We start from the raw sequence: 14,346 nt of genomic DNA on the forward strand, positions 1-14,346 counted from the left end.
GTCCACGAGAAAAGTAAGGTTCTAATTTCATAGCATATGCATGTTAAACCATTCACGTCACCCGTGTATCATACTATGATATGATGAAAATACCAAACGAATATAAAAGAGTATCCGAAATTACTTGTGTGGCTTGAAAGCACCGTTGTGATGAATGTTTTTTTTTAATTAATTGTACATTTGCAGCTTTATATTTGCGTGGTCTGGAGTATGGAGACAGCAGATTACGAGGTAGATGCTACGTAACCAGAAACTGTACATGCTACTCATGAACTCCTGATAGCGAAAAATTATTGTTAATTTTTGTTGTTAATGTTAACATGACAACAACGCCAGGACTTAAAGCTAAGCATGTTTATTCACCTACTGCTTCACTTTCATCTGTGTATGATCAGGCGATTGAGACGAGATTGCTGTTATTTATCGACGCCCACACAAAGTTGTTCTTTAGGAACTTAAACAAATATTATAGTAAAATGTTGAACTTTATTCCAACACAACGGTTACACAGACATCAAATGTTCATCGACCACTGTCGCCTTCTGGGGGGAGGGGGGTTAAGTCGGAGTGCTAACCTCCTAGTGGAATTCCCCGGGCAACGGCTGCTGCAATGACCCTGTGTTGCGATACCATCGGGGGTGGGGCGGGGAACTAGCAGGTCTACCTGCAGCGCCCCCTCCCGCCCCTGGCAGGTTCAACCATGGTAGGGCGATTCCCAGGGGAGCTGCTGCAGGCTAATAGCACCCGCAACTTTTCTTTTCCAGGATTTTCCTTCATTTATTTAATAACTATTTATTTATTTATTTCTGTCTTCTTTATACAGGGTAGACGCACTCAGTATAATACTGCTTTACAGGCGTGCCCTGTACAGATAGACATAAACACCAACAACAGTAAACAAAATAACACAAATAACATATATATATACACAACCGAGCATCAAAATCGATGGATCAGGCTGGGTCGAGAGGTCAGAGGTCAGCAATATTGTTTTATCAGCTTCTTGAAAGAGTGGCCAGATGTGACCACCCTAACTGTACCAGGCAACTCATTCCATGCAAATGCACCACTGTATGCAAATTTTCTACGGCCAGATTCCAGTTTAACTTTAGGTAGTTGTAATGATAAATACGAATTTTGCCTTGTTGCATAGGTGTGAGAAGTTCTATCAAATACTTGTAAGTACGCTGGTACCTGCTGATGGATTGACTTAAAGACAGTTTGCAGAAGGTGCATTTGCCGGCGGGATGTCAGGGAAATCCAACCTAGTGCAGACAGCTGCTCGTTATCTACATGTGATATTCGTGACAGACCGAGGACAATCCGTGCTGCACGGTTTTGGAGTTTCTGGAGATTGTCAGAGAGAGATTTCCCACAGTTGGCCCATACAGTGTCGCAGTATCTTCATCAGGATGAAGATATTGATATGAAATAGATATTGATGATAACGATGATAAGTTTATTGCAAATATTTGCCAGTGCATGGCTACCAGGAGTTATAAAACGATTAACAGTTATCATATTTCTAAAAAATGTATACACAACACAAAGAAAAACATAAAGCACCTTCGAAAATATCTCGTAGCTTTTATTGTCAACACGATTTTATACACGACAGTTCATAGTTACATATTCTATATTAAGCTTGGACATTGGCAGGAATTGTATTCTTATTTACAAACTTTATCAAACTATACTTTGTGTTGCCCTGGATTAGCCCATTGTCCGGTCCCATATTAACTGTATGCCAAACACTATATGATTATTAACATGCTCTTCTGTTCGTGTTATTGTTTTGTAATATTGCTTTATGGTAACAAAATTAAGTTCCGATTAGATAAGAACTAAATATTGCTTACATCCGTACAAATGATAAATGGAGGAAGGACTTTCGAGTTAGATAAATGGACTAGTACTGCAATCACAAATCTAACTAGAGGTCGGAGATCTCATGTCTTCGTCAGAGGTACATCGTTCTAGAGAAATTAACATGCGTATTCTTCACTCTTTTTAACAATCAATTTGTTCTAAAGAACAAAAGAATCTCTGTACTATTTTTATGGTACAGAACACCCTGAAACGGTTTGCCGCAGATTATACAGATGCGTCGTCACCCGTATTAGCCCCCCCCCCCTACGTTATTTGAGTTTGGACTGTTACTGGAAAAAAAACGTTCAAGAAATTCTTACTGTGTTGAAAGTGTCACGACAGCGCCGCAAAATATAATAAGAGAAGATGTTATAAAGGAAAGAATCAGAACAGGGTGACTACTGGCTGCTGTTTTGTTAATTTGTCTTTATGACAAATAGAAGACTTGTTTCTTGTGTTCTTTGTGTCCTAACATTTGTACTTCTACAGTTAGTATATTCCAAATCTAGGCATCTCGTTTTTCGGCCCTTCGTGTTTTTATTGCGCGCTTGCCTTAAATTTAAGGTAATTAGATTTAAGGTCTCCAGTGGACGTCATCCATAGCAATTACTTGGTGCGGCCGTAGAAAATAACCTGACATATGTCCAACCTATCCTCCCCCTGCTGAAGTTATAGTACAATCCCTCAATGTAACGTCATTTGATCCCATCCCATTATGGGGTTCCCCGGCTATATCCAGCTGTCGGCTGTCTCCAAGCAGATGTAGGTGGGGGATTTCTAAACACAAAAGGTCCTATTACGGGGACATAACGACCTCCACGACTCTCATCTTTGAACTCAATCTTGGAGACCACCACAGTAACATGCCTATCAAATTTCATTAACTTCCATCCACACATACAAAAGTTATCCTGCTCACAAGAAAAATTAACAAAATGCCCCCTGTAGTCACAACGAAACCCCCCACGAAGCTCAGTAACGAACTTAACCTTGGTCCTGACAATAGTAAGCACCACACCAAAAATTATAATCAACATTTTACAAATACTTGAGTTATCTTGCTAACAAGCCACAAACACAAAAGGTGCACTAACGTGACGCACGGACCCCCCACGAAGCCGAAACTTGTACTTGACTTCGGCCTCAACAGCGGTAATCTGCCTGCCAAAAAACATGGACGTCGAATCATGCCTTCCAGAGTTATATCGCAAAATCCGCAGTTCCACACACTCCGGCGAGACAATTTCATAGTCCTTCTGACGAAGACAAATATGTACCTGGTCGAATTTACTACAATGTAAAGCATATCAGATAGCCAACAGAAGAATGTGCTGCAGTGTACAATATATACTCGTGAAATACACAAATATTTCTGTATTGTTTTGTGGATTAGACTTCCCTGGCAATAAAATGTGAGAGAAGCTGACAACAGGGCAACATAACCCCTTTACATGGTCAGCTTTTCATGTCATGTCCTGCAGGACAATTTTTCTTACTCTGTCATTTGTCTGTTGGAGGCGTCTCCTCCAAAGCTTTCTTCAGTTTCAACCAATCGTAGGAGCCTATTGCATCACGTGACACATCCAGATACGTGATTGTGCGCAGAGAAGCCGGTACGTCACAGTTGTGAAGCATGATGGGAATGACGCGCCCGGTCTTGGACGTGAGACTTTCTACCAAGGCCTGTTCTGTCTCGTACTTACACCACTCACTGGTCACGAAGTTTGGCGTGAGGATCAACAGGGTCTTGTAGCTGTTCTCGATGCTGTAGATGATGTTGTCGAACACGCTCTTCCCGGGCATGAAGTCTCGGTCAGCTACACAACCTGGAAAATTAACAGTCGACATTACAATGTTTAGCCAGCTAGCTTAATCGATATATTGCATTATCAGGCCCATTTGTTAGCTTTTCCCACGCCTGTTATCATTGATCATAACCCCTTGTGTCAACATTTATTTGAGACCATGTATTGCCTCGGTGGAAAAGCACTATATCAGCATGAAAGTTCATATTGGGCCGAACATTAGCTGCATCAAGATGCACTCACGTTAGTAAGCAAAGGGGTAGCCATTAAGATACATGTATTAAGTGTCGAATACTAAGACATGTACCAAAGTTACACAGTGAAAAACAATGAAAGACTAGAAAGGTAACATTTGCAAAGCAAATGCATAATGTTTACCTTCGCATATGGTGTGCTCTGTTAATTCTTACTCAATCACATTCACATACTAGTATATGGTGACAGGAGTCTACATCCCTCCTGCTATAAAATTGCAACATTATGTACATGTAACCCTACACCAGTTACCATGGTTCTAGTCTAGTTCAGATCATTGACCGGGTCAGTGTTTGGAACGGAAGAAGAAGAAACAGAGCAAAAACAATATGTTTTCCTTCGGTAAACATAACAATAGGATAACCAAGTTGGGATAACTGCACACCTTTAAATCGCAAGTCCACCTCCAGCGCTGGTAGAAGTGCGAAGTTCACCCAGTCGGCGTCTTTGCTGCTGTGTGACACGAAGAAGTCGTACTGGAACTCATGGCCATGCCGCGGTTTCTCCACCGAAACTGGGATGTTCACGCGCATGTCTGGTTTGGACTGCGTGGATGTCATGTCATCTGCTCCAGATCCTCTATCATCATCTACACCCGGAAGTTTTCTTTCCATAGATGCTGCCGCTGTGCGGTGTCTCCAGTTGTTGTGTCTTTGAAAACATTGGAGACAAAGCCTGGCAAGCATGGGTTTGTCATGGTCAATAAGATACTGACATACCTGTATCATTTGACTTCCGAACTTGAAGACGCAACCTTGAATGATTTTCGTGATGTCCGGGTACTTCTTGTAGCCTTCGTTGATCCAGAAAGCTAATTCAGCGATGTAATGCTCTCTACCAGGGTCAGAGTCTGATCCATGGAGTTTCAGTAGGTTTCTCAGTACGCCAGTAAGGTTCCAGTTGAAGGTAGTTTCCTCGTTTTCAACTGCGCGCTTATAAGACTCTGCTGCCTTTTCTAGTTCTCCCGCAGCCTCTAGACTACGACCTCTGGCTGCATGTATCCTGGAATAGGCGAAACCGTTTTGTAACTGCAGTGCTTGGGCGAAGCTGTCAAGCGCATCGTCTAATTCATCCTTGACTTCCACTTCCTCTGTTATAGGATGGACAGCAAGCCTGTGGGAGACTTTACCAAGGTGGTAGACATTGAATGGCGTCATTGCACCCTCGCAGGATACAACTGCGTCTTCTTTGGCCCTTTGCAGTAAGTCTTTTGAGGGCAATGCTCCTCCTTTGCGGGACAGATTTACGAGTTGATCATATTCTAGCATGTTAATGAGAGACCTCTCGTGATATGCAAACCAATTACTTATACTGTCGGGCATTATGTCTATCGATTTGTCGAACATATCTCGAGCTTTGTTGTACATGCCAATTTGCACGTAGCCCCTCCCGAATCTACGATAGATCTCACTGTCATTTGGGTTTATTTCCAGCGCTTTTTCGAAGCAAATAAACTGTGGACCGATCTGACTTTCTTCTGTTAGAGAAACTTCTTCCTTAACGTAGTCTGGTGTTTCATAGCTTTTGAATTTATCTGTGCACTTACGAACCAGAGCTCCCAACAGAGCCCATGCTTTGGCGACATAAGACTCACTGTGTTTCCTACTGGGATTCATCTGGGTTACCTCTATCAACAGGCTTTGTGCTTTAAGTAGCACTTCCTTCTTGTCGTCTTCCGTCAGTTGCGTTTTATCCTGCCCGTGTGCATATTTCACTTGATCGAAGCGCCAGTAACAGAAACTCAAGTAGTATTTCCAAACAAGACACTCGTTGACCAACGTATCGGTGTCGCACACCAAGCTTAAGGCTGTTTCCAACAGACTGATTGCATGTCTCACCTTCGAAACCATGTCTTTGCTGTCGTCCCTTACATCAAATGTAAGAGCATAGGCCTGTTCGGGCAAAAACCAGCGGGCATTTCTTGCTCTGGCAGCATCCGATTGGTCTGACAACAGTTCCTGTAGGCGATCCCTACACGCCATCTCATCCTTTGCTCTCATCAGTTGGCTGTATATGAACTGTTTGTTGGCGATAGCGTTGAGGTTGTTCTCATCCTTCTCGGTGAGTTTCTCCAGCAGTTTCCGGGCCTCGCCTTTACCGCGTACTTTGTGGAACGCAAAAACACTCAGTAGGTTTGTCATGGCACTCTCCATCGGCCCCTTTTCCCGTTCCAATCTCCTTTTGAGCTCGTCATACCACGGCGTAACATCCTTCGTGTCCTTGATGAACAAGTCAAGGTGAAAGAAGCCAGGTGTGGGGACTGTAGCAAGAAGTCCCCCGGCAGCCATGTTTGCAGGTGTCCAGACTAGACGTTATCAAACTGTGTCGAGACTTTAACCTCTCCACTCAGATTGAGCAAACTGACTCAGCAAATGTCTTCCGACAACGGTCACACGGGTCAACGTTCTGAAAAAAACATGTGACTACCTGGGCAAACCATGACGTCACTGCTACCGAGCTGATGTACTAGTATTTCAATTTTCCATGTGACTACATTTAGAAAGGTGGTTGCTCATTGAAGGTTTTTATCAATCCTTTGCATCGCAGTCGTTAATGGTGGATGCTAGATCTATTGTTAGTATCAAAACCGCCACGTGGCCTTGCCTAACAACTTTTGCACGATTGAGGATCATCTCCTTAATTATCCTTTTATTTGCAAATTCATGCCCGATTAATTGTATGTACAGTGTCAAAGGCAGCTCAACGTTAAGTACAATGTAATAGAGAACATAATACTACTCCCCTGGCCAGTTTTAGGACAATTTATACTATATATTCAGCCTGCAAAGGTGTCTTGTGGAGACTACACAAACGCGGGGAAAGACAGTTGATTTCGTAGGCCGAGGGCATAACAGACCCAGGTGCGACATTGTTTTTCCAAGGACAGTTTACAAGTAAACGTCCTTCGTTTCTCATTCTTGACTTGATCCGATAATTTGCTGTCCTATGATCTGCCCCAGAGCGTCGGTATTTGACCGCAGTCCTACCAAACATCCGGTCTGAGACGGGTCGGACATTCGTTAGCTTCTTGAAGAATAGTCACCATGCGGTGAGTACGACTGAGTATTACGACTGGTGTTTACATTAGTTTTACACGACTTGCAGGCGGTGGTGAATACGATCTACGGGGTAATTGGTCAGTTAGAACCATGGTTGGTAGTGCAAAAATGGGCAGTGAGCTCGCACAAGCGGCTGGCACACACTGCCTCGGAGTGGGACTGAGGAAAAGCTGATTTAAGAAGTTAGATAGTCTTTTTGCACATGTCAAGAAGCAAATGGATCACCTTCTTACTAAGGGTGCACAGACACCCGCGGTCTAGATCTGTCCACACAGAACTCCTGGTGATACTGTTTACCATCGCTCTGCGATTCCGGATCCAGCGTAATCCATTTTCAAATTAGTGAACCACCTTCATTCATTCAAAAATCAAAGGACTTCTTGCTAGGATTTTTCAGACTGCGTGACTAGTCCTTGATATGCTTTTTGCGGATTTTCTTAGGCGAACTTGTTTTATTTTAGGAACATTTTTAACGCATTGTACATTGTATGCATGCCAGTACAGTAGATCTATGTAGATATGGTGTGTGATGATCAAGTTTACCATGGATGCATTTGGTCTGGAGTTACCCTAGATTTGTAACAAATGTTAGGGTATGCATATGTCCAAGTGACTATAGGTAAAAATCTGAAAACATTGGCTACATAAATGACAGCAATATCCTTTTGGACAAGTCAAGCTCTCTACCCTGGGTGCCACCCGATTTGCTGCGGAGCTCCGTGCACCCGCTTGTCCGTAGAAAATCGGATGACACCCGGGCAACATAGTCATGCTTGACTTGATGGGATGATTTGCTATCTTATAATCAGCCTTATCTAAGTGCAGTGTTATCTAAGTGCAGTGTAGAGAATTCAGGCAGATAACCTGTTAACAGTGAAAGGTGTGGTGACCCTGTCCTCACGTCACCGCGTGTCACGGGCCCTAGCCTGGTCACTCACTACGTGGAAGCTCATTTCATTATGAACATTGCAGACTTCTTAGGGTCTTTTTGACTGCTATCTTTTACTAAAGACAAAATGTTTTCTCTATGCTCCAGCACTCTGTGTTAGTAAGTCAGTCATTAAAACACGACATTGATCAGAAAATAAACTGAGCCAAACAGGAGACGATCATAGATCTGCCTGTTTGGAGGCTATCCTTAAAGGCAATCCTACCGAACGGATTGCCTGAGACTGTCGGACATTCGGTAGCTTATTGAAGAATTGACACCTTGCGGTGATTACAACTGAGTATTTATCTGGGTGTTGTTCCAGACGCTAGCTTTCACAAAACACGCGGTTGTGAAAAAGGTTTGCGGGGTATTTGATCAGTTAGAACCGTAGTTGGTGATGCCAAAAATAGGCAGTGAGCTCGCAGAAGTGGCTGGAACACACTGCCTCGGAGTGGGTCTGAGAAAACTCTGATTTCAGTTAGGATGTCTTTTCGCAAATGTCGTGAAGTAAGAATCTCAAATGGTTGTACCATCTACGCAAAAAAAACAAAGTCAATCAAGCAAATGGATATGATTCAGACGTTTCAGGTAGCACCCACTATTTGTCGTCAGTGACTGAGAGACTAGAGGAGAAATGCAGGTTTATAAGAACAAACTATTGATTGATATGCAAATGAAGTGAAGACAATAAAGATTAACATAATTTAACGAAGGTATGAGATCGTGGAACTCTAGTTGATGATGTGTTTCTTTAATTCAAATGACAATCTTTCTTTCCGCTTTAGTGTCCTCATCGGCCTCCTACTTGGTCTCCTCCTTGTTCTCTATGTGGCTCCTGTCAGAGGAAAGAAAGTTACAAGTACGTCTGGGAGATTCTGATACGGTTATATTTGAAGTCGATAATATGTCAACTACTTGAGCAAACTAACTGGGTAACAGTTAATGTTGAAGGTTTGCTTTGCGCACCCTTAAGTTTGTTTTGAACACCGCCGCATGTCTGATTTTCTGTAAATATGACATGTTTACGTGTTTTATGTCTTTAATATATGGAGTTCAAGTACTCAAGAGAGGCATGTTCGTGTGCTGAGTAAAGAGGCTCTTTTTACACAACCAAGTGTTTTATTCACAGCCGACGTTTCGGTGACCGCCTTCCGTCGCTGCTATAGATGCATTCCCAAACGTTATATTACAATATTTGCATACTAGTATCTACACATATACGTGGTTTATACAGGGAATTGTATCTACAATGCGGTCCCAAACGTACAGGAGTTGGATATATTACATAATTGTGACCAGTTATTAAACAAAGGCAGTTACGGAGAATAGATTCCAGAATGCAGTTCCAAACGTACAGGCGTGTAATAGGTATATTCTGTAATATGTATATATATGTATATCATGCATATGTAGAAACTCCTGTACGTTTGGGACCGCACTATAGATACAGTTCCCTGTAACCACGTCTATATGTTGAATATTGTACATTTGGGAATGCACACCTGTGCTGCGGGCCACAAGGGCAATGTGAACGTCGCGAATTTCCCAGAGAAAGGTGACAGTCACCGAGACGTCGGCTGTGAATAAAACACTTGGTTGTGTAAAAAAAGAGTCTTTACTCAGTATATACCAACCTGATGAAACTACTGACGGGTGTCCGTGTGCTATCTTGCAGAAAGGTGCAAGCCTTTGACGTTCCCAGACACGGTCAGAAGTTGCAACCAGGCGCCAAACGCAGAAGGGTGGTACCGAGATGGAACCGTGTGCAACTTTGCCTGCAGAAGCGGATGTGTAAAGGACACAGGGGGCACAAGGAGGGTGTGCAAGGTCAAGGGCAGGTCAAAATGGTGGACTGGAGGACGCGGACTCAAGTGTCTATGTAAGTGGACGGATTTAGGATACATGCCACTAGAACAGTCTGGGCGTACGAAACAATTCATATTCCAGTGGTTTCTCATTTTTTTATTACACAAATTGCGCTTGTATGCTTTCATGGTAATAATCTACTAAATAAAGCGTTCAATTGTTATCAATATATTCTGTCAACGAGCTTAATACACATTGTGTACGCACTTTTCTTTGCAACCTATCATTTATCTTATGTCCAGGCCGCCCATGTGCTGGCGCACCCAGCCACTCCGAAGGTTACACCAGTGATTGCGGTGCAGGCACCTACCCAGCCGGCCACACATGTGTCTTCACCTGCCCGGCCGGGTATGTCAAGGTGTCCGGTAACGAGAGGAAACTCTGCGTGAACGGCCGCTGGAGGGGACAAGACCTAGTGTGTAAAGGTAACTCCTTTTACTCCTTACCGAAATTTTGTTAATGTCTAATGGTTTTTAAAAAAACGCAAACGGTAGTGAAGTAAAATAAAGAACTATGAAATGTACAGTTATATCTCCACCAAACTTCTACATGGCAACATTATTAAATTCTCATCGTTATCCTTTGAAATTTAGAATTTTGCTTCAAAAGTACTTGAAAGTCGTTTGAGAGACAAACGGATGTAGCTCTAATCCGTGTGCAAATGGTGCGACTTGCGAGGACGAGGTCGACGGCTACACCTGTACCTGTGCTCCTGGCTATGCAGGAGATCAGTGTGAAACGCGTAGGTTATAGCTGTCTTACTGTACAGCGAGATTCTAGATGTAGCTAATTATACTTTTTGTTCTTTTGTGGCGTCGGTGGTGCAACGGTTAGAGCGTTGGACTCGGAATTAATAGGTCCCGGGTTCGATACTCACCGTGGCCTGACGTTGTGCCCTTGGTAAAGGCACTTTACACGACTTCCCCACCTGTACGGTGGAGTGACGCCCGCCGAGCCTTGTCTTAGGTTAATCTGTCAAAATGTGTGCCAAAAACACCCTACGGATTTGGTACGCCAATGTGTCAACATCAGCACATTTGCCACCGAGAGCCGTATTTTTTATTTTTTTATTTATTTTGTTCTTTTCTATAAAGGTCCTGCTTGGCTGGAGCGATCCCCTGATTGGCCGATTGAGAGGACAGAAACAAACTGGCCTGATGCTGCCGACGCGGACAAAGTTCTTGATGGTAGATATTCTTCTCACTGGAACCCAAGGGGTCGAGGCGGCCCGTGGTACATCATATTCGACCTTGTTGTGCCCTACACTCTTTTCAAGATCCGCATTACCAACTACGGAGATAGAACCCATGATGTTTCAATGTTCCTGCTCGAAGCGTCGGCCAGTTCTGACCCGTACAGCTGGGAAGACGTGGTGACAGTGACAGAAGTGGCAGCTTCATCCGAGATCCAGGAATTTGGAGGATTCACCGCCACTGGACGATTCTGGAAACTCAACATCACAAACACACATGGGACGTGGCAGCCATGGTTACGTGAAATGAACTTCTTTGGAGCAGGTAGGAGGATTTAAAGGTTTACCAATCCATGTCTGGAAGGTTGTTATTTCAAAAATGAAATCTTGATGTTTGATTTGATTTGATTTGATTTATTGAAATTGCAACAGTACAATACATGTGAAACACAGGCAGCTGTTCCTGGTGTTGTGTATAACACATAGAAACAAATACTAGTATAGGACAGACAGCACTCATTGTCACTTGAGTTAAGTGGGGAAAGTCGTGTAAGTGTCTTTCCTAAGGGCACAGGATCGGATTGGTGGCATGTCAGGACTCGAACCCGGACCTCTTGGTTCCAAATCGAACACTCTGCCAATGCGCTACACGACCCCACTAAATCTTAAATTTTACAGAATGACATGATTCTAAAATCAAATGATTTTGACAAGAAATGTTATGATTCTAATTCAATGTTATGTTGGGCTTATGTTTAAGGAATTTACTTCATACAATCATTGCGGTTTAGCTGATTCTCATCCTAGCAAATTCCACATGTTTTCTCGCGACATTATTCAGACGCAGCAAGTTTCCAATTATAGGGGACGAGATCGTTGTGAAACAGGTAAGTTTTTTTATTATCATTTATAAGTATATTACTATTGAAAAACTCTGACCATAGATGTGGAGCTTATCAACCCTTTACTTTATGTCCATCCAGCCCTCCTATGTCATGGTCCACCCGACTACCCCGAAGGTTACACCAGTGATTGTGAAGGCCAGCCCGATTTCCCACACGGTCACACATGTGTCGTCACCTGTCCGGCCGGGGATGTCCAGACAGGAGGAGACTCAGAAGCAGTCTGCATGGACGGTCAGTGGGTGGGACCACATCTAGTGTGCGAAGAAATGCCATGCTTTTTTTTTAAAGACAAAAGTGCGTAGCGTAATATACAACGTAATGGCTTTATGATTGAAAAACAGTTCCATGGCCTATACATTCGCCACTTATAATTACATAACAATTTGTCGTGATGTCTAGCGACAAAGCTCGTAGGGGGTGTTACCGGTAGTTACAATGGGATTGTCTTTAGTAGTATAGTGTATATGTGACATGTGTCACCATATGGATTTCACAAACAAAAGACCGCATCATGTATATGCTAACAAATAGCATTCGCGCGTGCTTGGATTCTTGCCTAATTGTAATGATCAACATGGCAAAGACATACTGAAAACGGAAATACCTTGTGCGTTATCCCTAAGTGTACTTGGTAAGTGAGGAAATCGTGAGTAGTAACTTGCAGAGATATCTGACTAGTAAGAGCCTTGGCTATGGTTGAAGATACTACGCTAGTTCATTACTATCCCTTTCTGCTGCTATAACAGTTCTCTCTCTCTCTCTCTCTCTCTCTCTCTCTATATATATATATATATATATATATATAGAACTGTTATATTACGAGATTAAATTACTGTTATGTTACGAGATTAAATTGACTATATAGATACATATATTAGATATCCATCTTAAATGATGTATCCATTAATTAAGTCTAGTAGTATCATGTTATTAACTTAGAATATTAATAAGATGGGGTGGTTTCATTCTTCTTTTCAAATTTCGTTTTCTGTCCTACATTCCTGACATGATAGTTGCTACACTGTAGGAACCTGCTACTGTCTTAGGTAATAAAATGGTTATTATACTTACCACAAACTGCATGTCTGCCTGGATTTCTACATAGAGTAGGCCGTTCTGAGAGAAGAATATTGTGTACTGATTGTCATTCTGAAATACATGTACTGAGTATAAGGCCATGTTGATTTGAAAAAAAGTTGCCTTTATTATGAACTCTAGGTGGCCGTGTGGTCATGAAGAATTTTTTTAAACAAATGACTGAACACACGGAGTATGGTATAGTAAATAATAATACTATTAATTTTCATTTCTTCACATTTTCTTCTTTTCCTGAATTGATTTCGGCATTCTATGACATCAGTATGGTTTTTGAATCCTTTTTTGCAACATACGATTTATATTTGCTCATTTTGTACGATTTACAGTATGGTCCGAAACTTTTTTTGGAAACAGACGAAAATTCATGCGCACGCGGATGTCATCCATATAATCAAATCAACATGGGCTAATGATAAAGTGGTAGACTATGCACCGTCTGGCATCTGATTTTAACACACCAAGTGACGCTTCTATCAAATCGCAATATCTCATTGATCAAATATCTTTTTAAAACACTTTATCTAACGTGTGTTGTTAGGGACGAATACAACACCACAGGACGGAGGGATACATCTGTACCGCGATAAAATGCTGCATTGACAGTTGTAACGTTATGTTATACATGAGAATGATACTGCCATTGGCAAATCTTGACCTTTTCACGGTGGTTTATTTCTGTTTCAACTGTGCCACTCCACCGCAAATCATCACGCCGCGAATATGTGTTTTGTTTTACAGTATTCTGTCGACTGAGAAATTAAAGTACCGCGACTTCTACCACATATCCTAATGTCCCAAGACATCTCTTTTTTTTACAAAAAAGCGAACGGATACTATCGTCACGTCTTTATTTATGATTTTGTGAGAAAATTCACCGTCTCGGACATAATAACTTTGAAGAACGTTAATCTGTTAAGGTCACTTCACCGTGCAACTGGAGTGGAATAAAATAGAGGTTAAAGTTGAGAGTTTAGGCACGTGGTTCATCTCTTTTGTCGGACAGGGTGAAGGACATATTTCCTGAAATCTTCACACATGATTACATTGGATAATTCTGTGATTTAAACATGAACATATGAGATTCCATGACAAAATTCCAGCAGTTCACACCTGAGAATGGTATTCAAAATGTGCCAACTGCAGAAAGTATCACTTTGATGCAGATCTAATATCCGAAAGGTTTGTATAAACATGCCATCAGTCAGACTGAGCTGATCATAATGAAAGTAAATTGAGTGAGGTGAGGTAGAGCATGGAAAGGGGGACCCAGAGATAGTTTGGACTGTGTTCTCTGTATCTACATGTATGTATTGAACGTCACTACCACGACATGGAATGTACATGTGAGACGACTATAATATCTAAT

General features: G+C 42.2%; 1 protein-coding gene across 1 annotated transcript; it reads right to left on the reverse strand.

Moving 5' to 3' along the window:
* Nucleotides 1–1,571: 1,571 nt before the first annotated feature.
* LOC109474907 lies at nt 1,572–6,292 on the reverse strand. Its single transcript, XM_019775388.1, has 3 exons — nt 4,315–6,292; nt 3,139–3,695; nt 1,572–1,933 (listed from the first exon to the last, which is right to left on the reverse strand). Exons 1-2 carry the CDS (start codon nt 6,215–6,217, stop codon nt 3,370–3,372), a joined length of 2,229 nt encoding a protein of 742 aa, XP_019630947.1. The 5' UTR covers nt 6,218–6,292; the 3' UTR covers nt 1,572–1,933; nt 3,139–3,369.
* Between the last annotated feature and the right edge of the window lie 8,054 nt (nt 6,293–14,346).

The sequence above is a fragment of the Branchiostoma belcheri genome, unplaced genomic scaffold (genome assembly GCF_001625305.1).
Source record: "Branchiostoma belcheri isolate BF01 breed outbred unplaced genomic scaffold, Haploidv18h27 scaffold32, whole genome shotgun sequence".
Lineage (NCBI taxonomy): Eukaryota > Metazoa > Chordata > Leptocardii > Amphioxiformes > Branchiostomatidae > Branchiostoma > Branchiostoma belcheri.

Bases quoted from the DNA above. Each gene is read 5' to 3' on its own strand.
- LOC109474907 (XM_019775388.1), bottom strand. From the start codon at position 6,217: ATGGCTGCCGGGGGACTTCTTGCTACAGTCCCCACACCTGGCTTCTTT. The intron at 3,696-4,314 runs GTGTGCAGTTAT...TTAATTTTCCAG, and splicing joins GGTGGACTTGCGATTTAAAG to GTTGTGTAGCTGACCGAGAC.